General features: G+C 38.0%; 3 protein-coding genes across 26 annotated transcripts in view; 2 read left to right on the top strand and 1 right to left on the bottom strand.

Annotated features, from left to right (window-relative positions):
• The window catches only part of synrg (synergin, gamma), a 97,122-nt gene extending 93,340 nt beyond the window's left edge, over positions 1–3,782 (top strand). For all 19 annotated transcript variants that reach the window (XM_003200027.7, XM_073923479.1, XM_073923478.1 and 16 more), the window contains one exon: positions 2,942–3,782. In XM_003200027.7, coding sequence (XP_003200075.2) covers positions 2,942–3,073 — 132 coding nt within the window. In that variant the 3' untranslated portion in view covers positions 3,074–3,782. The remainder of the gene's footprint in view (positions 1–2,941) is intronic.
• Positions 1–24,151, top strand: part of rab34a (RAB34, member RAS oncogene family a) — a 626,412-nt gene that overhangs the window by 195,916 nt on the left and 406,345 nt on the right. The window lies entirely within an intron of this gene.
• The window catches only part of dusp14 (dual specificity phosphatase 14), a 43,704-nt gene continuing 31,122 nt past the window's right edge, over positions 11,570–24,151 (bottom strand). For 4 of the 5 annotated variants that reach the window (XM_073922983.1, XM_073922985.1, XM_073922984.1 and 1 more), the window contains one exon: positions 11,570–13,187. In XM_073922983.1, coding sequence (XP_073779084.1) covers positions 12,404–13,069 — 666 coding nt within the window. In that variant the 5' untranslated portion in view covers positions 13,070–13,187 and the 3' untranslated portion in view covers positions 11,570–12,403. 5 annotated transcript variants of the gene reach the window in all.

Below are 24,151 nucleotides of genomic sequence, written 5' to 3'. Positions count from 1 at the left end.
ACAACTGTTTCTGGTATACGAGGTAGGTTTGATATGAGGTCTTTTTGCACAACTTTTCCGAGGAGAGAGCCTCCAATACAATCACTCTCATCCGGGTCACGGCACCAACGTGACTCCTCCATTTCTAAATAACGCCACATTATTTCTGGTAGTGCATGCAATGCACAGATATTCTGATTTCTAGCTGTATAATGCCACTAATTCAACCCTCTTGCATCATTTCGGTTTAAACAATTGTTTTCAGCATGTGAAGCAGGTTCACTAACATGTTGTTGTTGTTTTGCTGCTAACCGCTAGCTAGTCTCTGTTATACTAAGCCCACAAAATGTCACTCTCATCCGGGTCACTGCACCAGTGTAACACCTCCAATTCAACGTGCCATGCTTTGAGTGGGATTCAAACCAGTTTTTCTGGCATGGGAGGCGGGTACACTAACTTGAAATATACATGAACAACAACTACTAGCTGGCTCTTGATAAACTCTCCCCTAAAAACCTCACTCTTATCCTGGTTCATGGCACCAACCCTCTGGTTATACTTGCTAAGGCCTTGGAGGGATTCAAACGGGTATTTCCAGATTGGGTGGCAGGAGAAGGATACAGAAGGCCTACAGTATTATCACATGCAGTGATTTCTGTTAGTTGTTAGATGTAAGTCTTCACACTAAAGCACTCACAAAATAAACATCAAGAACCCCTTTTTTGATTTTTGTTGTTGTTCAGCACACATCCTTTAAACAGGACAACAGTGTTTATTGAGCATATGAAAGAGGTTTGAAATGGAGTGTGCGCGTTCATAGTATCAGTGTGGGAGGACATGATTCACAACATGAATCATTTTTCCTTCCAGCATCAGCTCGCATTTTTCATCAGAGCTTCATTCTGCATAACATCCATATCATCACTGCCTTATCACAAATGCACGACTACAGCTGTGCCTTTCAGAAGGAAAGCACGCTCGCACGCTTCACCTCAATGTATTGAGTGAAGTTCACTGGGTTCTTTATTTCGCTTTACTATATATAGGGCATGTGTGGGTGGATTGCACACTTTTTCCTCCATTGATTCTGCAAATTATGTCATCACATCGTTAAGCTCTTGTCTCTTTCATGGAGTGTGATGGTATGCCATATATCTGTCTTTCAGATTTAACATTTAGGTTCAATTTAATACCTGTTGAGTCTAATAGAGATCTTGCTCACTTGTTTAAATTAAAAAGTCATTTTTCTGGGTTCAATGCTCTAACAGCTATTTTTGGGTGAGTTCTTTCAAAAACAAACAAATGTAGGTTGTATTATTAAAGTTGGGAATATCTAGATCGGACACACCACCGGCCCGAAGTGCGGTATGCACATTAATATAGCAGCATTTTTTATGACACTGTATAACATTAATTTATATTTTTACAGTACTGTTGGGTTGGGTTTAGGGTTGGGGTGGGGGAAGGCGTTAAAAATACAATAAATGGGAAATTTAATAGATAATATTTTTAACAATGTCTTTGATGTTAGTCTAGGGTAAAAAGGAATAACATTTAAAGGTATGGTTATTTTACAATGCGATGGTGTAAGCAAAAGACACGGACAGCGGAAATGCCAACAAAAATGATGTACAAAAGTAAAAGCCATAATAATGCCCAAATATATATACAAAAAATAAATATTTACAACAATAAAAATAATATAATAAAGTAGCAAGTTCAAACAAAGTATCAAACAAAAATAAGTTCCACTAAGGAGTAAGGGATGGTAGTGAAGCCAAACAAAAGAAAGAATTAAAACAATTCTAACTCATGAATATCCCTTTAACTCGCTAGAAACATATGCCAATTAACGAAAAGTTCTTCAGCGCCATATTCTTCCCTATACTCAACTGTATAATGGCTAAAAACCAGGTACTTGGTGTCTTTAACAATAAATTTTGTATGTGTTTGCATAATGGAAGCCATACAACATCTCCCCTATCCACCTTACTCTAAGAAAAGAGTGAACTTAATGAGGTAGCTCAGTATTGACAGGAAAGAGCTGGGCCAAAAACAAAGAAACAAATCCAACGAAATAAAAATGTACAAAAATCACGTTCTTAAAATGCGCAAAAGTAATGCAAAATAATTTTACCCAAACGAAAGTTAAACAAAAACGAGATCAAAAGAAAAATGCGCTCTTCTCTCCGCTCTTCCTGACGTCCTTTTTATGTGACCGCACCACGGACTTAACAGAAATGGCAGGCTGAGAGAGAGAGAGAGAGAGAGAACGGGAGGCAAAAATACAACCAATATATGGCTACGGCCATAACGATATAAATAATTCTCGTTAACTTCCGATCGCAGCCGCATCTAATCGAGCAACAACCCTTATAGTCCCTTTAAGGCAAGTAATTTCACACAACGGCCATCTTTGTAACGCCTCTCAGGCAGTATGCTTGGAAATTTTATTTGAATGGGGAAAATTCTAAAAACTGCTTGCCAAGCTTACGATAAAAATTCATATTAGGAATCCTTGATGAAATTAAACTCAACTTTGTCTTTAGTTTTATTTCTGTACATTAGAATCAAACAAAATCTGCCCACGTCTCACATCTGGAGCTAAGCCCCTCCCCCGGAGAATCATCAGTCTATAGCAATCAATGATTGGCACCTGTACTAGAAGGCGGGGCTTCATTCACTATATTGACCATTACACTTTTCCCTATTCATAACTGTACAGGCAAAGAAAATTTGAAAAGAAAGTTGGCTTTTAATTTCCTCACCCTCATAAAAATTAACAACTCCTTTTGTTCAATTTCTTATTAAACCTTTATGTATAAAATTTAATTATGTGGAGTACAACCTAAGGAACTACTTAATAAGGTCCTAAAAAATCAATCTCCATCTGGACCCCACCATCAAGTTCCACTTTTTCTTAAAAATGTATTTTCACCATTCTTTCATACATCTTCTGCAGGCCTTCAATTCAGAGACGGACAACTTCAAGCTGATGTACGGAGGTCACCAGTACCACGCCAGCTGTGCCAACTTCTGGATTAACTGTGTGGAGCCCAAACCGCCAGGTCTCATCCTGCCCGACCTGCTCTAGAACCCATCTGCTGTCTAAAGGAGGGTCATGGGAGTCAGTTCAAAAATCTTTAGTCACTTTTCTCGCTGTTCGAATAGTACAGCTCTTGCCACTTGAATTTAGGACACAACTGTCTGGATCTGCCATTGTCTGGAAGAAGATCAGATCAATGATGTACTACTGATTAATACTTTATTTAAAGGTTGTAAATGTCTCTTTGTCTCTAGCTTTTTTTCTGATTCTGTCATGTACTATAGTGTCTGGTTGGTTGATTCTTCGCTGTTGAGTAAATACTGCAGAGGTATTCTCCATGTTAGATTTTCAAAAAAAAATTTGAAACAAAAAAGGTAAAACATTCGAAAGTATCAGATTGATGCGAAGCTTAAGAGAGAAGTGTTTAGACATTGGTGTTTTTTATGAACTGTTTTCTGTTGTTATGCTGGAACTTAAGTTACTTCAGTGGTGGGTCTGGAAGTGTTTTTTGAATGCTTGTGATTTTTTTTCTGAGACTCTTTATGAAGCATATAAAGTCTGGAAGCTGTGATATTTAGTATTCTGTATTGAGATGACTCTGTTGAAGGACTTTGTTGTGTGGCGCTTTGAAAGGAATTCAAAATCTGAGGATGTAAGAAATGCAAAGTGAAGCCTTTTCCATTTCCATCTTTTCGATGAGGCACAAATAATTACTTGTCGAGGATACAACAAAAATTAAACTGTTTTGCTCACTTAAGCTCATTGTCTGAGTTTTACTGAGGACTTGAAAGTAATAGTTTTGCCAAAAATGACATTTCTGTGATCAGTTACTTACCCTCATGCCAATAAAAAAAAAATGAAAAATGTCCATCCAATAACAGGTTCTTAAAAGTCCCATTTAAGTATCGTTTACCCTAGTTTTTTTTTTTTTTACATGTCATTTTAGAATAAAAAATCATTGTCCAGACCGGCATTATTGTGTTTCAGAAAAACTAGCTCTGTCTAAAGCCCATATGTGACCTTTCACACTCACTGGGGATGTGTGCTTATTTTGCTGGTATCCATAGTTGTCATCTACCAGTTGCTTAATGATCTTATGAGAGGGGTTAACGAATCAGGGAATGGCACGATATGTTTGAGAAGATGGATCAGAGAGTGATTTTGGAAAGCTGAATCTCTCTATGTAGGTGTCCAGGAGGCATTCGAGACAGATGCCCAAGCATCCTTAGCTGACTTCTCTCAGTGTGGAGGAGCAGCGGCTCTACTTTGAGTTCCTCCCGGGTGACAGAGCTCCACACCCTATGTATAAGGGTGTGCCCTGCCACCCTGTGAAGGAAACTCATTTTGGCTGCTTGTATCCAAGATCATGCCCTTTTGGTCATAATCCAAAGCTCATGACCGTAGGTGAGAGTAGGAACGTAGATTGACCAGTAAATTGAGAGCTTTGCGTTTGGCTTAGCTTCTTTACCACAACGGACTGGCACATCAACCATATTACTGCTGCCACTGCACCGATCCCCTTGTCAATCTCGTGTTTCATCCTTTGCTCACTCATGAACAAAACTGCAAGATGGTTGAACTCCTCCACCTGGGGGAAGGACTTTGCTCCAACTTGGAGATGGCAACCTACCTTTTTCCAGTGGAGCACCATGGCCTCAAACTTGAAGGTGCTGATTCTCATCCCAGCCACATCACCTTTGGCAGCAAACTGCCCCAGTGCATGCTGAAGGTCCATGTTCGATGAAGCCAACAGAACAATATTGTCTGCGAATAGCAGAGATGAGATCCTGTGGTCCCTAAACCAGACCCCCTCCAGCCCATGGCTGCGCTTTGAATTTCTGTTTATAAAAATTATGAACAGAATTGGTGACAAAGGGCAGCCCTGCCAGAGTCCAACATGCACTGGAAACAAGTTTGACTTATTGCTGGAATTGCGAACCAAACCCCTGCTCTGCTCATACAGAGACGAGACAGCCCTTAACAGAGCACCCTCCACAGAATGCCACGAGGGACACGGTCGAATGCCTTCTCCAAGTCCACAAAACACTTGTGGACTGGTTGGGCATACTCCCTTGAACTCTCAAGCACCCTGGTGAGGGTATAGAGCTGGTCTCTTGCGTAATTTAGTATAATTTGCTTATTCCCCCATGACAGTTGGGTTTAGGGGTTGGGTTCGGTGCCATGCCTTCTATAAATAATTTCACATTTTCATATGACAGAACTCGTACAAATTTGTACCAATTAGCCAGTAAATTAACAAAACGTAAAATAATTAAATTTCAAAATGCTCCATTTTTGTTTGTCGAAGGTACTGAAGTAGTGTGGACAAAATTTGTGTTTTAAAGCGCAAATGGACTAGTGGCAATGGCGTCCTAATTATATAATGTAGCCTACAAAAAGTTAGAAAAATGGTAAAAATCACCTGATGCGACATGCCTGGAACACCTTCCTAGGTAGGCGTTTAGTAGGCATCCGAAACAGATGCCCGAGCCACCTCAGCTGGCTTCCCTCTATGTGGAGGAGCAGCGGCTCTACTCTGAGCTCCTCCCAGGTGACAGAGCTCCTCACCTTATCTATAGGGTGTGCCCTGCCACCCGGCGAAGGAAACTCATTTTGGCCACTATCCGAGATCTTGTCCTTTCGGTCATGACCCAAAGCTCATGACCATAGACAAGATTATAATATTTAATTTAAATTTAGTGCTATATGTAATATTTGAATAAAAGGTATCCTGCCTCTTCATAAAAGTTTTAATGTACATTTTTGAGTGACGACTGGAAGCACAGAGAACAATTTGATTTGTGATTTTGTGTTTTTGTGTGTTTAGAATGACATGAAGGTGAGTAGATGAAAAATTTTTACATTTGATGTGAACCCAAGTGTTTTCATCTGTCATTTCTGAGCATTTTCTACTTAAATGATCCTCTGGGTCCTTTTATGTCTGTATTTCTGATTATACTTGAATCCAGTAAGTGCAATTGGAACATTTGATTGATGGTATACTTGATGCAAATGGGAAAGTTTGTGTCCCAGATTTGAGCAATTGCTCTGTGTGTCTTCATCGGTTTGGTCTCTGTATCAGGGCCAGATAGTGACAGCACTTTCCTCACACTGACTCAGCGCTAATAGCTGCCATTCACAGCAGTATTACCCTGGCAACAGTTTCCAGGGATACAAGACTTTGAGTTTGTGTGACTGTCAAAAGGCAAGATCCAGTCCCTGTCTTTACATACAGAACATGAGGAGCGACTCAGGTCACGCAATCGGTTATTTTAGACCTGCTGATTTTTCACATCAAACAACTGTTGAATTTTTAAAGGACTTCAAATGTGTTGCATGGGTCCAATTATACTGACAGGCTGTTGGCTACAAAATGGCTTGTGTTCTGTTCTTGTCTCTATACACACGTGACTAATAACCTTTATCCACCTTGCCATCGCTGAACAACAGGGATAAGTTTTACAGAGACTTTCAGCTTCATGTTAATCCTAATGTTGTACAGTGCACTGGAAGGTTTAATACACAAGTCAAAAGAAACATGTGGTAATTCTAAAAAAAAAATAAAATAATATATATATATATATATATATATATATATATATAATTTTTTTTTTGAGAATTACCACATGTTTCTTTTGACTTGTGTATTAAACCTTCCAGTATATATATATATATATATATATATATATATATATATATATATATATATATATATATATATATATATATATATATATATATATATATATCGAGGGTTTATGCATTCCAAACACTAAATGTTGTTTTGCATCATCTTTTAACATGCTACAGTTAGTTCAGAATACAGCTGTGAGTGTTCTTGGGTTTATAAAATGATTTTTTTCATACAAATTTGATTTTCTCTACAGTGACTACCTATTAAGGTTATACCTGCCAACACTCTCGTTTTTCTGGGGAGTCTCCCATATTTCAGTCTTATCTCCCGCCAACCTCCCATTTTGGTATTTCTCCTGTCCTGCTCAAAACTTCCATAATTCCCATAATTCCTATAATAATTTGGTATAGTATCTGATTGCCTGAAACATTTACATTTTACATTTACATTTAGTCATTTAGCAGACGCTTTTATCCAAAGCGACTTACAAAGAGGACAAGGAAGCAATTTACACAACTAAGAGCAACAATGAATAAGTGCTATAGGCAAGTTTCAGGTCTGTAAAGTCTAAGAAGGGAAGTATTAGTAGTTTTTTTTTTTTTTTTTTTTTTAGGTACAGTTAGTGTGATATCCAGAGAGGCAATTGCAGATTAGGAAGTGAAGTGGAGACTAAATAGTTGAGTTTTTAGTCGTTTCTTGAAAGTAGCGAGTGACTCTGCTGTTCTGATGCAGTTAGGGAGTTTATTCCACCAACTGGGCAGATTGAGGGTGAGTGTTCGCGAAAGTGATTTCTTCCCTCTTTGGGATGGAACCACGAGGCGACGTTCATTCACAGAACGCAAGTTTCTGGAGGGCACATAGATCTGCAGAAGTGAGAGCAGATAAGAAGGAGCAAGGATAGAAGTCGCTTTGTAGGCAAACATCAGAGCTTTGAATTTGATGCGAGCAGCAACTGGCAGCCAGTGCAAACGGACTAGCAGCGGAGTGACATGTGCTCGTTTAGGTTCATTAAAGACCACTCGTGCTGCTGCATTCTGGAGCAGTTGAAGAAGCTTGATAGAGTTAGCTGGAAGCCCAGCTAGTAGAGAGTTGCAGTAATCCAGTTTGGAGAGAACAAGAGCTTGAACAAGGAGTTGAGCTGCATGTTCAAATAAGAAGGGTCGGATCTTTCTGATGTTATAGAGTGCGAATCTGCACGATCGAGCAGTTCTGAAACCCGTTGTTCTGACACTTTTTTTCCTACCTCCATTCAAAAAGTAGGAAGCACATTTTGATGACTCAATATGCCACCCATCAGATAAATTTTATTGTACGAAGTAGTATGGTACGAAGCTGTAATATTACCCAAACCCACCTAATCCCTGACCTAACCACAACCTCAGAACCATTCAAATACAGTGTTGGTAGCATAATCTGATGGGCAGGATAAAATGTCAGGACACCGGTCACTTACTAACACCACAAAAACCGCCACAATCCCACATTGACGCCACCAACTAGTTCTAGGCATCTAATACTCACAAAATTGTTTGCTGGGATGTTGGCAGGTACGATTATGTTCTGTACTGACTACTGAATCCTTAAAACCGTAAGAAAAATTAGAAACTCAAAATGTTTTATTTTCTACCTAACCAGGCTTTTATTACACAACAGTATAATGATAGCACTTTCTAGCACATTCTGCCTTGTTTAAAACCACTGAACTTCAAATTGCTCTTATTTGTAAAGTACAAAATAGCTATTTCTTTGAAACTGCTTTAACACTATGCACGTGTTGTGAAAAACAATGTAACCTCAAACTTTAATTGAACAGAATTAAAAATTATTGTTCTGTATTGGCACCAATGGTTCCATAAACCTTAAACCTATGGATAAATTTCATTCAACAAAATAGTTTTTCTATTGCAGGGCTGTCCAAACTCAGTCCTGGAGGGCCGATGTCCCTCCTGGCAGAGAATGACGTAAGATGTTGATTTTTAGGAGCGAAGAGTCTTCAACACACCTCCCTGGAAGTTTCTAGTATACCTAGAAAGAGCTTGATTAGCTGGTTCAGATGTGTTTAAGTGAACTTGTAAGAGGAGCATGTGGTATGATTGATCACAGCTGGCCTCTCATTCGTAATTAGCAATATTTTAATCAGATTGATTTAAGCCTAAATTAAATAGACAGATGCCCCCCTCTGCTTTACCTTCGTTTTTGAAAGAATCCCCCCTTCCACCCTATCTTCTTTTCTTACTTTACCAGAGGGAGCGCTTGAGACCTACCTGATCTCAGACCCCTTTATATGTCTTATATGCTCAATTATCTCTGAGCTAATGGTTCTTTCTCGGGACAGTATGCCAAACCTGCTTATAGCGTTAAGCAATATCTGTGAACTCTAAAGTGTGATCTTTTGAATTGGGTTGGAACTAAGATATGCAGGACACTGGCCCTCCTGGACTGAGTTTGGAATGCTCTGTTCTATTGCATCATTTTTTTGTAAACCAAGAACCATTTATTTCTAATGTGAAGAACGTACTGTTTTTAAATTCAAAAGGTTCCATGGGCGTTAAGGTTCTCCATAGAACTATTGATGCCAAGAAGAAACCTTTATTTTTAAGTGTAAGGGTGCTTTCACATCTGTAGTTCGCTTCATTTGGTCTGGACCAAGGGTAATAAATGATACATTGTTGCATCTTCTGCCGTCTTTGGGTCGTTTTCACACCACACTGCTGGCTTTGGTCCGAACCAGTTGAAACGAACCAAAATGCAGTCATCTGACAAAATCCACATCTCTCATTGGCCAGATGTTGTTGAACATATTTCCTAAACTGCTTATTGATTGGTCAGAATTCATGTGCGGGAAAATGCCAATGAACTCCCGCAGGTAAACAAAACCTTTTACTCTGGAGGGACGACTGCGCTGGCTGATTGTATCCCTGCTTTAGACAAACTATACATTACGAAACTGAAGCGCGGCCGCGGCTGGAAAACGGTGTTTAATGCATCGCTTGTCACTTCAGGAGGAGACGTGAATTAATTTAGCTAAACTGCGACATGGTCATCTTGCAAAAATATTACCAACGATTCATCAGGTAATGTTTTCCCCTCTCTCTATCTCTGTTAGTAAAGGGCTGTCAACAAATATTTTTCCTCCATATCCCATAATGCACAGCGCATCGGCCTACGGCAGCTGAATTAGTCCAAAGCGCACAATACTTTTTTGGGGTTGGACCTGTTTTAGTACGGATCATATTCTCACCACAAACGAACCACTCCAGGGTTCGTTTGAAAGCGTACCGAGACCACCTCTTTAAGCAGGTCTCGGTACGGTTATTTGGTCCGCTTTTGGTGCGCACTCGAGTGCAATTGCTGCATTCTCACCTGCCCAAACGAACCGTACCAAAAGGGGAAACAAACTCTAGTGCGATTCAATCGAACTAAATAAGGGTTCGATCTAAATAAGAGAACTTTTGTAGAAGAGAAATGGTCTGTGTCATACTTACTTCCTGGAGGGCCGCAGCTCTGCACAGTTTAGTTCCAATTTTAATTAAACTGATCAAACTAATTGAGTACTTTAGGCTTGTTTGATATCTACAGTTGAAGTCAGAATTATTAGACCCCTTTGAATTTGTTTTTTTGTTTAAATATTTCCCAAATGATGTTTAACAAAGCAAGGACATTTTCACCATATGTCTGATAATATTTTTTCTTCAGGAGAAAGTCGTATTTGTTTTATTTTGATTAGAATAAAAGTAGTTATTAATTTTTTAACACTATTTTAGGGACAAAATTATTAGCCCCTTTTAAGCTAATTTTGTTTTCAATAGTCTACAGAACAAACCATCATTTAACAATAACTTGCCTAATTACCCTAACCTGCCTAGTTAACCAAATTAACCCTGTAAACCTTTAAAGGTCACTTTAAGCTGTATAGAAATGTCTTGAAAAATATTTAGTAAAATATTATTTACTGTCATCATGGCAAAGATAAAATAAATGAGTTATTAGGAATAAGTTATTAAAACTATTATGTTTAGAAATGTGTTGAAAAAATCTCTCCTTTTCAACAGAAAATGGGGAAAAAAACAGGGGGGCTAAAAATTCTGACTTCAACTGTACATATAGGTGTGTTGAAGCAGGGCTGGAACTAAACTCTGCAGGGCTGCAGCCCTCTAGCAATTGAGTTTTTAATAGTCTATAGCAGGGGGTGTTCAAACTCGGTCTTGAAGGGCAGGTGTCCTGCAAATTTTGGTTCTAACCTCAATTAAACTCACCTGAACCACCTTTTCAAGCTCTATCCAGGTATAAAGCTGAAGTCACAGGTAGGTAGTTGAGCTTGCGAAATTCTTTAGTACAGCACTGCTAAAAGGGGCGGGATTAAACAAGATAATTAGACATGTAAAAAAGTAAGCAATTGGTCCATATTTTACATTTCTGTACAGAGAGGTCATGTTTTGATCCTTGATTGGTCTCAAGCAGTCAAGTGATGAAATTTCTCAGGTTGGAGTTCACCAAGCTTAAACTCTGCAACACAGTGAACTGCGAAACTTGTCGTACGAGCTTGCATTGCCTGTCTGATGCATTCACATTCATATGAATGGTAGTCTATGGGGAGAAAAGTCTAGTGAGACCTCAGCTTAATAGAAACTTCCAGAAAGGTGTGTTGAAGGAAGTTGGAGCTAAACTGTGCAGTACACCGACCCTCCAGGACTGAGTTTGGACATCCCTGGTCTTTAGATTGTCATGGAACCATAGATATTATTTATTAGCATGTCAACTGCTAAGCTGCCTACACTATTATTGGATATACAATGGATATTTTGAATATGTTGAATAGTACATGGTTAATCTGTGTGTAGATTTGCTGTACTAAAAAAACAAAGAAAAGAAGTAGTCGTTCACAGAAAGAAACACAAGAAATGCATGAAAATGTTTCACCTTTTATTCATTTTCACACACTAATTAAATATGAACTCTTTTACATGAATTTAGTTATTTTTAATACAAATTAGTAAATTCTTTGCTTGGAGTCCTCTGACAGACGTCCTCCGTTTAGAATTACTGCTTCACTGGAGCAAACATTTTAAAACAAAAATCTCCAAAGGGAAAATTAAAAACCCAGTATAATTGCAAATAGACAAAATATAATTCATTGAAAAAAAGCACTTGACCATGACTGCCATATTTATGAATCTGTTTGTGAAACAGCCCGAGGTTTTCAAAATGCGTCTGTTAAATATTAGCACTTTTACAAAATCCCAACGCTACCCTTCAATAAATGTTCTTTTACTGTATGCACAAACAGTACAATAAAAATCTGTTAAACTTGTAGTTTCTTTCTCTCGCGCAACAGTATGCAACTCTTAAACATCTTTTCTTTTTTTCTGCATAAGTTTAAATACATCTTTATAGAATTGTATAATATAATTTTTTTATATGCTACCAATGGTTATTATCAGATGGCTGCCTCTGGACAAAGACGACAACCAAACTGAAACAAACATTACCACTGCCAACTCTCAAACAAGGACAGAACTCCTGATCCTCAGCTCCCTGCTTGCTTCCCAAAGTGCTCCTAAAACCATTATCATCATCAGCAAGACTCATTTCAGCATTCACTCCGGAATCCAGACTCTTTCCTCCTAATAATTGACATCTTGCTTCATTCTCTGGCAGGTGGGACACTTGGATGTACAGAAAGAGGCAGGAAGACGTAAGCGTCAAAGATCAGACCAGTCCTCCACAAATGAACCAGGCCCTGTTCACAAGCCCCAGTAAGGTGCCAAGTTCCTGCGGTCCCTCTCATACACGTCGGGAATGACTCCGTATGGCGTCTGGATCATTTTCACAGAGTTTCTGCCAAACAGTTTCCTCTCGTACTCAATCAGTTGTCGCCAGAACCCACCATTAGGGCGGATGACAGGTCGACGGGCTTTGACCCAGGCGTGGGCCTCAGCCAAGGAAACTCTGTGGTACTTCATGAGGTAGGCCAAACAGAGCGAGGCAGAGCGGCTCACACCGGCTGCACAGTGCACCAGCACAGCTCCCCGCTTGCGGCCCACACTGTGGATCTTATCCGCTACACTGTCGAAATAAAGCGAGATCGGGGAGTGAGGCATGTCAGCGAGCGGCACTTTTACATACTCCATGTGGGGCCAGTTGAAGTTGGGCAGCTCGATGGTGGCATTCACCACGCAGGTAATCCCTTTGGACAGGAGGAGGCTTCGATTAGACGCCACATTCCCCCGTCCCAGAAACAGAGAGGGAGTGATTTGGGCGATGCCTCCTAGTAGGCTGGTGGCTTCAGGCAGCAGGCGGGGGATGGTGGTGGGCACCACTGAACTGCGGTGGTGGTGATGGTGGTGGTGGTTATGATGCTGGTGATGGTGGTCTTGGTGGTGGAAGAAGCCCTGACTTCGGGAACCCATAGAGGAGCGGAGGCAGGAGACAGAGAAGTAGAAACCTTGAGGTGGCGCCAGGGTGTCTTTCAGTTCTCCTCGGTCATCTCAAAGGGAATGATGATATCATGCACAGCATTGGGTGCACCTAAAACAGACCAAGAGAAAGAAATATATCAGTTGGCTTGGAATAACAAGCTCCTTTGAATAGCTGCAAAATGTTAACATCAGGGATTTTCTCCCAGGCCATGTCCACACTCATATTCTGCGCAAATCGAGATGGAATTTCTAGGCAACGAAAAAGTGTCATTTTGAAAACGCTCTTCAAAGTTGATCAATTTAAATACGCCGTTTTTGAGTTGCAGTGTGGACTGTGAAAATGGTGGCGTTCCAAAACAATGATTGATTTGTTGTTTCTGGTCTTATTTCTCTTATATTTGTATATAATTTCCATAAAGGGAGGACTTTTTGTGGACTCATGAGCATTTCAGCATAGCTTGGTACAGTAAATAATTAAAAACATGTGCATAAAAACACACATAGAAGTGTTCAACAGTCTGATTGACACTGAAATAAGAGTTTTTGAGCCTGTTTGGCTTGCATCGAGGGATACTGCATTTTCTGGGTAAAGCCTCATTCATTCTACAAATGACTCCTGAGCAACTTCTGCCGACTGCCATCTACGCGAGCAACCTCGATCGTTAGCAACCAGGTGGGTGCATCGAGCGTTGCGACAAAGTTGAGAATCCTTTAACTTTATGCAAATGAACAGCAACTTTCTTGAGCAACAGCCAATAGAAATAGCATTAGAGCTCCTCTCCCAGCTTGCTCAGTGGCCGGTAGTATAGGCTCTTTGCACAGCTAGAGTTTTAAACCCAACGATAAATTTCCGGTGGAAGCTTAATGTGACTATTTTCAATTTCACGAGGTTGTTTTTACAGCATCGATGTTGTATTGTAATTACAATACATTCAGTTAAATAGACTGAAGCATTCATTCAGTTGTTCAACCATAAAACGAGATAAAAGATTGCTGTGACGACTAGCACCCGTCAGTAGCAACAGGCTAGCTCAGAAATTCTATTGAAAATACTGGGATGAAATAAGCAGTCATATTTTAAAGACCTGGCGGGGGGAAATTGAATATAATGAAGTGCTTCTTGTCCGATCTGAGACCCACTTCATATCCTTTATATCTAACAGGCAGTGAAGATCAGTGAAAGAAATCAGATCATAAACGTGGCAATTTTGTAATGGAAAGACAGTTCACCGGAAGTCCTTGGGCTGCCTGGCAGAAACCTAAAAGTCTGTGTAAATACAGCTTATATAATCCATTCTTTTTTTGTATAGAGTCTGACTAAAGATTTTTAGTCCATAAGTTTAATAGCAATTCTGAAAATCTTGAAAAGTTTTGATTTAAAACTTACAGACAGAATGCCATACCATGTGAATAAACAATTTATCTAATAACACTCTTGAATACGAACTAATGAAAAAAAAAAGATACAAAATGTTCTTATCAACACCATAAAACGACAATCTATAGAGAAAATAAAGCCCTTGATGAATTTTTCACACATCCAATTTGCATGAGTACCATGAAAGAGACTTGTTTATGTGCACTCCTAGATACAAATATGACTGCACCTGAATAATTTCCAGATTATGTACAAACACTGGTCATGACACATTTGGCCATGTGAACAATTCAGCTGAAATGGTGGATGGAGTTGTACAGTAGTTTTGAAGGCTCTCCATTTGGACAATGTCCATTTGAAGATCTGTTCACGCTCCAGATTGCATTTCTTCAGGTTATTTGCAGAATATTTCCTCAGAGCTGTTGTTTTGGCATGTCTCCCAGTTTGTGTATACTCCTGTGTTACTCACAGCAACAACTCACTGTTGGCCCATTTGAAAAACTTGATGCTTTTCCTCGACATATTGTCGTGACGTTTAAAAGAGCTGGATATTCAATAAATGGCATGCAGAAATTACGCAGTTCAAAGAGTCTTATGGCTTGATGCATGGACAATACATAGACAAAAGTCTTTCTGGATGAACAACTTTTAGTAAATAATTGAAAATATAGTGTGGATGCAGTTTTCACATTTATCTAGAACAGTGTAGATGTAGTCTCAAACACAACTAGCCTAAAAGGCCATGTCCACACATCACAAAAATCTGAGATATAGTGTCAAAGGAAGAGATGGAGATGCTTGTTCAGGTCTTCATCTCTTCAAGATTGGATTATTGGGTAATGCTTTCTTTTACAACCCGCAAAGTACCGCATAACTGCAGTGAAATTACAGTGTACTTTTCTGTACTTATAGTATAAGTATAAAGAACGTATGTGTAGGTATAAGGGAACAAAATGTAATACTTGGGTAATAAGGGGTTAAAAACCAGATATTCAAACGAAAAAGTACCGTGTAAGTATAATGAATTTACGGTGTACTTATCTATAAATTGCAAAGGAACAAATCATAATGTTTGGTTAATAAGGGGTAACAATAAGCGCAAAGTACCGTGTAAGTTTGTTGAATTTACGATGTACTTTTCTTTGAGTATTGTATACATATAAAGAATTATACATGGGTGGTGACAACCTAATGAAGCCTGCAAAAACTTGCGTAAGTACATCAATAATAGTACTCTTAGTCAGTGCTTGGGTTTTATTGGTGGTGTTTAATCAATAAAAGGTTTACATGCAAACATTATGGTTTGATCCTTTGCAAATTACAGAAAAGCACATCAGGTGTGTTTAATTAGAGAAGGAGCTTGACAACAGGTCTGGACTCCCCTGGTTTACATCAAATGCTCTTTCAAAGATATGAAGGTTATTTCAGGGTAATCTAAAACCTTCTGTTTAATAGTTTATAGCTTCCTTTTTCAAACCCAATGTAAGTTTGGCTTTCATCCTACTTTTAATAGATTCTGTCTTATGTTAAAATGATTTTTTATGAATTTATTATAAAGACTTCTCGTAGATAGAGCACAGTGCTAGCAATGCCAAGACTGTGGGTTCAATTGGTAAAATTAAAAATTAATTAAAAAAAAGTAAAAAATTAAGGCCAAACTGACAACAAAATTAATTCATTCATTTTCTTTTCGGCTTAGTCCTTTTATCAATCTGGGGTCACCACAGCGGAATAAAACGTCAACTTATCCAGCAAGTTTCTATGCAACGGATGTCCTTCCAGCCACAACCCCTCTATGGGAAACATCCACCCACACTCATACACTACAGACAATTTAGCCTACCCAATTCACCTGCACTGCATGTGTTTGGACTGTGGGGGAAACCGGAGCACCCAGAGGAAACCCATGCGAGTGCAGGGAGAACATGCAAACTCCACACAGAAATGCCAACTGACAAGAAAATGTTGAAGATTATTTTTAGAATTATAACATTTACCATTTATATATATATATATATATATATATATATATATATATATATATATATATATATATATATATATATATATGTGTGTGTGTGTGTGTGTTTCTAATGCGATGACTCATTCTTGAACTATATATAAATGGTGTATCATATAATCATTAAAAAATCAAACATATTTGTATTTTACTAACTAATGAGTTTTATAAACTGAATGGCTTTTCTGAGGTTAATGTGACATTATGTTTATTTGTATTGAAGCTGCTTTAACATGATTCTAGGGTTTAAACCCTGCTGTAGAGGGTACATAAGATAAAACATTACAGTAAGTTGGCCATTTTTTCAACATTCCTTTTAATATTCATTCATATTTACATTTGTAAATCATTTTCATATCTGACATGATCTCTTTCGCAAGTAGACAATGATAAATACTAGTCTATATGGGGTCTAAAATAGTATAGTTAAAAACACAGTTTAGTACAACACTACTACCTGCACTGCATTACAGCCACTAATGTCACACAGCCACTAAGACATGATTTTTATATAAAATGTGTGCAAACACCAAAATAAGATATTCATTCTTTGTTGAGTTGACCAAAACACACAGATTACAGATGAAATAGTACACTATGACAAAAGTCTTGTCGTCAAACCCAGTTGTAAAAGCAACAACAAATATTTTGACCTAGTTGATCATTTGTAAAAGTGGCAGAAGGTAGATTTTTCTGATGAATCATCTGTTGAACTGCATCCCGACCAGTACCAATACTGCAGAAAGCCTATTGGAACCCGCATGGACCCAAGATTCTCACAGAAATCAGTCAAGTTTGGTGAAGGAAAAATCATGGTTTTGGCTTACATTTAGTATGGGGGCGTGCAAGAGATCTGCAGAGTGGATATCAACATCAACAGCCTGAGGTATCAAGATATTTGTGCTGCCCATTACATTACAAACCACAGGAGAGGGCAAATTCTTCAGCAGGATAGCGCTGCTCCTCATACTTCAGCCTCCACATCAAAGTTCCTGGAAGCAAAGAAGGTCAAGGTGCTCCAGGATTGGCCAACCCAGTCACCAGCCATAAATATTATTGAGCATGTCTGGGGTAAGATGGAGGAGGCACTGAAGATGAACCAAAAGAATCTTGATAAACTCTGGGAGTCCTGCAAAACACTTTCTTTTCCATTCTAGATTTGAGTCATTGCAGTAATGTTTGGATGCTGTGCCCCAAGCTCATGGGAGTCATACACAATATTAACTTTTTTCCACTGCACCATGACTTTATATTATATACTGTACATTATTAAGTGACAAGACTTTTGTCTAAGCAAAGACAGACCTTACTGTCCTAATTAAATAATTAAAAATCAAGGCATGATCATATTTTATTTTGGTAAAATAAGCGTAATCTAGAGGCCTTTGACTTTCATATAAGCCACTTTTGATGCCAAATGATCAACTAGAAGTCGAGTTATTTGTTGTACTTAAAACTTGGATAGGCGACAAGACTTTTGTCAGGTGGTGTAGTTGCATCCACATGTGCAAGCCATTGCTGATTGCGAGCCATGTTAGCATGAATTTGTTCGTTCCATAGTCCTTTTGCATGGCAGTTATAAGGATAGAAAGTGTTGACAAAATCTGAGTACAGATGGTCACAAGACATTTGAATTGATATCAGGTGGAAATGGTTCTGCATCTCTGCTGAGCATCTGTTATCAAAAAATGCATGTTATTAAAAACAAGGCATTCAGTTGGCTTATCTTTAATCACTGTGTGATGGAAAAAGTACTGCACGTCCATATTAAATAGCCCCTACTATAGGGCTTTAAAATGACCTTCCATGCATTGTGTAACACAGCTCCAAGTGAAGTGAAATATCCAGCTAAGGCTTAAATCTGAAAGTGTGCCGTGTTTAAAACTATTGAATCATCTATTGAAGAGTTGACTCATAGTGGTTGGAATGAATCGCCGCGGTAACAAATCTTTGGTCATGTCGGCGTGACATTGATACAGTACTCAAGCCCCGCCCATTTGTTGCACGCACAGACAGTGTTGTCAGATGTAGCTGACTGATTCCAGCCCAAAAGCCGGCGGAAAACCGTACAATCTGGCAACACTACGCACAGACCTGGAAAATTGAAACCCCCGGCACCACCCACAAACACTCTAGCAGATCCCGGATGAATCATGTCATGAGGACGCTGTGCTCTAAAGCGTGAGGGAAAGTTAGTGTTATTTTCCTAACCCAACCATGTGATGAGGCTGTGAAGAGTCAGTTGTTGAAGTCAATTTTTGCAAAAATACCTCAGCATTATAGCCCTAGCCTTGTGCTTAAACAGTGCTTCAGCAATCTACACGCTTACGACGGAGTTTTTATCAGCTGTTTGTAAAGGGAAGGATCATAAAAGACTATTGATGACCTGTATGGGATTTTGTCAGAGCTTGACAGGAACTTTACAGCACACAGTTCATGGATCAGTTTCTTCCTCCATTTCACAAGTGCATTGCAAATTATGTACTTAATTGTGTTTTGTTACTTGTAACCGCTTGTGCTGTCTTTGACTAACTCTTTATAGTCTTATATCGCTTCTAAATCCACGTTAAAAAACTCGATGTGTGCCGCTTTGTTTATGGATTTAAATGTAACGGTGAGCTACCGATCTACTGCAGTTTGTCATTGCTATGGCCACCGTCAGCTGTTCCTACACACGTGCGGCGGTCAAGCTTCAAAATAGTTCAGCTTTTGCCACTGTGTAAGTTAATACTGAATGAATCACTGTTTTACTTATGGTTAAGAACAGAGCAATATGCTGGTGTTAAACTGCATTGCTTTAATGCGCTCCTGCATTGGGCTCACAAATATACTCTGCACTCTGACTACTTCAAAATTGATGATAAGCCGTGGTGGGCATTTCTCTCTGTCTCACGCTGAACGCAGTCGACCAATCACAATAGCCTGGTCATTGGACCAATCATCGCAAATTAGCGTTAAGGAGGGATTTGGGAACAAAGGAATCGCTGAATAAATCATATGAAAGTCATTGGGATAATCAGGTAAAAATAAATGGATATTATAAGACAATGAAAGTTTTTTTTTTTACCTTGCATGCATATCAGCCTGTGTTGGACATCCCCCAAAACCAAAATATGACCCCTTTTTATGTATAATGAGGGCTTTTTAAACTAAGGACCTTTTCATAGTCCAGCAAGGTGTATCAGTGGAGTTGAGGACTGAAGCTTCCTCTCTGATGGTAAACATAACATTAGCATGGCTGAATGCTGGTTTAATGGACTTAATTACTGTATGTACCCAGCAGATGTGGCCCTCTGTCAGACTGGTGTCCCTGGAGCTGTGCATGAGAGTGTGGGGGGCCATACTGAGCAAGTGTTTACTGGAGCCTGGAGGACCCTTATTAATCAATGCAAGAACAAGGCTTGAAACCCGTTATAAAGCAAATACACCATGATTTTCACACAGTATAACAGGCAGTACTGTGCCATAGTGTTAAAAATAAGGTTGTAAAATAGGCTCTGACAATGATTCGGTTGAATTTAGATTTTTCTATAGGTTCAATTTTATTTAATGAAGAAATAAGAAATACAAAAGCCGGGGTTTAATGTGATTTTTGAAAAGCTAAGAGGCGACAGGTCTATAGTAGTTCCACATGTTTACTGCTGAATTATTTACAGCATCTAAAATGATATTATTAATAATAGCTGAGAAACACTGATGTAGATGCAATGGAAAACATATTTGGCATTGGTGCATTAATACTTATGTAAATACTCAACAGCGTTGGACACCACTCAGTTAATCACAGTGAAGGAACGTAACTATGCATTTCAGTGTGTCCATGATGTCTTAAAAAGATTGATCAAAAGTTCATAAATCAATTATGAGAAAATTAAGGCATTAAAAAGTTAAGGTATTAAAAAGTCTTAATCACTTTAATCACATTTCTATGATTAGAACTCAAAGTGGTGATAAGGTCTTAAAATATTCTGCGAAGGTCTTTAAAAAGTCTTAAAAAGGTATTAAAATTACTTTTAGGGTTCCTGCATATACCCTGATTTTATGATTTTCTCTTTATAATAAATGGGTAAAATATATGTCTCTATGGACCACAAAACGAGTCACTAGTGTCTTTTTTTGGATTTGTACATCTAAATACTAAGTAAAATCATCCTTAAAGTTGCGCAAATTAAGTTCTTAGCTGTTTATATAACTAATAAAAAATTTAGTCATTATTTTTTTGTTAAAATGTCATAATAGAACTGACTAAATATAATGATTTTTGGCTCTTTTTAATATATAATTTTAAAGTATACAATGTAAGAGTCAAACATTATTTTTCCTTCTCTTCGTCAAATGGTTAAGTTTGTTCCTCGCCACTGGTTTGCTTGGTTGGGACTTGTGGCGCTGCACATCGATGGCTCTTCAGTGTTTTCACTTTCAGCAATAAAAATTTGATCACACTTAACTGAACTAAAGTTCAACTCTGAAAACTGGACTGACACAGTTTCAATTTACAAGAACTTCTATCTTAAGCTGCTTTGACACAATCTACATTGTGAAAGTGCTATAGAAATAAACACAAATTTAATTGAATATTGAATAAGACCAGGGTCACATATAATTCACACCATAACAGTTGTTGAGACCTGTTGATTTGAAAGAAAATAAATCCATTTTCTTTCTTAAATTAACTGCAAGCCAACCTGTGTTGAGGGAGCAAGTCCAAGGCTATTCAAATTCTCCAAAGAAAGAGAACTGTCTTTTTCATCACATTATACCAAAACTGAAGGTTGATCCAAGGCCATGATCATACCGTTATTCAGGGATCGACAATAAATGATTTAACAGTTTGAAAATGTTTCATTTGGCAAGATTTTTTAAAGCTAATGTCGTTTTGTTTAACCATATGGATAAAAAGCATGCATCCATTTTACATCCCTGCACTATTAACATCCGAACAATTCCTTTGTATTGTCCTAACACAAATGAAGTTAAATACAGTGTTCAGCGTTTCATCACAAATTGATCTTTTAAGTGTATATTTTTAGCAGGAAGCTATACAATATTATATTTGTGCATATACATTAGATTAGTCATTACTGAAGCCAAATCTGGAGCTTAAATAACAAAATAACTTACAATAACAGTCCAGAAACTAGTACAGCCACATTTATTTGTTTTAGAAAAATCTAAATACAAAATTTAAAAAGAGGAAAAATCAAGAAAAGCTAAATTTTTGGAAAAAAAAATTTCTTGCAATATTTTGCTTGAATTTAATTGTATTTTCTTTCCATTTTTAAATATGTTTGGTGACTAAAATATTATTTTAATAAATATATCTGTTTAAAAAATCTGTTTTGTTGAAATGCATCAAAATAGATTGTCTATATTCACTGAGAAATGGATAAAAATATTCATTTTCAAAATGGGGTGTACTCAATTATGCTGAGAACTGTGTTTTTTTTTTTTTTTTTTTTACAGATTTAAGTGGGTTGAACATAAAATATTTAAGGTGACATCCCCCCCCCCCCCCCCCCCCCCAAAAAAAAAAAAAAACTCAAGAATTGTATGTATACAGCTAATTATAATTAAGTAGTTTGATCAACCCCACTTTAACAAAGTATACCAGTACTACTAGTACAACCAAAATTCCTAGCATGACTCTAGGGGCCTGAACTAACAAACGTTGAATTGTGTTCCGAATAGAGGCATAGTTTTAGGGCTGAAGAAACTCTTTGTGTTGTGAAGATGTCACTAAAGGTTGTGTTCTGGACTCAGTGATGTTCTCAGGTAACAGCCATCAGTTTTGTCCCTCAGACGCCCCTGTGGACTGAAATCTGCGCCCTCTAATTATTCGTGGGTCGGGTCGCTAGCAGGCATGAAAAACAAGCGAATGCAGAGCATCTGTTTTTGCCAGCCACCTTTCATACATCAGCATGTTTTATTGAAGGACAGACGGTCTACTTTCAGCTCGTGTGCTTTTTGGTTTTCACGTCATGCCTGAGGGCTATTGGTTTGATACAGGAGTTCTGACCCTAATTAGCATGCCACAAGTATCAAACCGATCATGTTAAATGAGAATTACTCGTGATGTCTGTGCAAACAGCACCTGTGGTTTTGTAGATCCCCACCCTCCACATGCTACAGTCTGCTTTACTCTGTAGCAGCGTCTCTGTTAAAGCATGCATAATTGATTTCAAACAGTATATGTTTTTTAGTATTGATGTATATTAGTCGCTTTTTTGTTGCTGAACAGCTTGTAGCAAAATGAGATCTTCCCTGACTTCCTTGGTTGCCTATAAAAGCCTGTAGATGAATTTTATATGGAGTACACAGGACTTTTTATGCAGGAGAATCAAACGGATGTGACATTTATGTGTTTACCTGAAAACCTTTTGTTGGAATATTTAATCAATTCCATGCGTGTTCAATAAAAAAGGTCAGGAGAGGATTTTCTTCAATGTCAAACATCTTCGTAATTTATCGGATACAAATGGATAATTCGATTCACAGAATTCTGGTATCCTCAATGCAATGCAAAAGGTACATTCAGGAGGTGCGCAGCAACCTTCATTTCCTGACTTCAATTTTTATAGGCAGCTGATATTAACAGGTGGAGTTTAGTGGAATTCATCACTTATCAATCATTCTCCAGTCCTCCATTGGCCGCACCCATACATACATCCTCTTTTTCTACTAATTCAAATTCTGTGCTCACAGGACGTTTCGCTGCAGAGCTCAAGTTAATTTTAGACAATCAGGCCTTTGCATTACTATCAGCTTCATCTACTTCTGCAAAAATGCTTCATCAGTATGCAAAACATATCACACTCGAGAAGTTTGATTAATGTTTATCACCTTAAGCAATACAAATACAATTGTTTAATAAAAAGAAAAAGAGACAAAAATAATTATAAATTCCCTTTTCCACAATACTTTCTACTATCCTACATGAAGCAACTGCTTTTGCATGTTCAAGAAAATGTCGAAAGAGCTTTTTTTTATTTAGTCCTGTCATGTAAATAGATGCATTACCATTAGCCTTCAAATTGCACCAATTAAAACTGAAATTGGAATTTCTGCCTAATGGAAAAGTACATTTAACAAAAACTCTCATATATTGCAAGATGAAGGGGTTTTCAGACAATCTAAAAAACAGAACTGAATATATATTTTTTATAAATCTATCTGACATATGTAATACTCACATAGTTACAACAGATTTTGTTATGCTTTTATTGCTGTCATATTTCTTGTGTGTTATATCAGTTATTCCAAAATAAAAGTGTGCAGCTGCTCTCAGTATTGTGAATGGCACCTGCAGTAGGGATGCAATGATTAACTGGTTTCACTATCAACCACGCTTTTATTTGTCATGGTAATTTATCGTAAAAACTTCTCAACACTGTGTTTCTGCATAGAACAAAACTGCTGCAACTAAACAACGTTATGCCAACTGTGCAGTAGTTTAAAGTTTCAAGCTTGTACACAGAGGCTGAATTAACATCATTAACCATGGCTGAGGGTATTAACTAAAGGCCATAAGGCCCTTTTAGGTGTTTTCTTTTTGAGGTAGGTAAGAAGGCTCAAAGCTTCAAATGTTTCAGAAAGCAAAATAAAATAACTGAAGCTCTTTGTACTTCAGTTTCAAAATATTTGTTATGTTTTTTTTTTTTTTTCCTTTGATGGATAT

The sequence above is a fragment of the Danio rerio genome, chromosome 15 (genome assembly GCF_049306965.1).
Source record: "Danio rerio strain Tuebingen ecotype United States chromosome 15, GRCz12tu, whole genome shotgun sequence".
Classification (NCBI taxonomy): Eukaryota; Metazoa; Chordata; class Actinopteri; order Cypriniformes; family Danionidae; genus Danio; species Danio rerio.
Note: the sequence above shows the minus strand (reverse complement) of the source record. Positions and strands in the feature narration are given on the sequence as shown.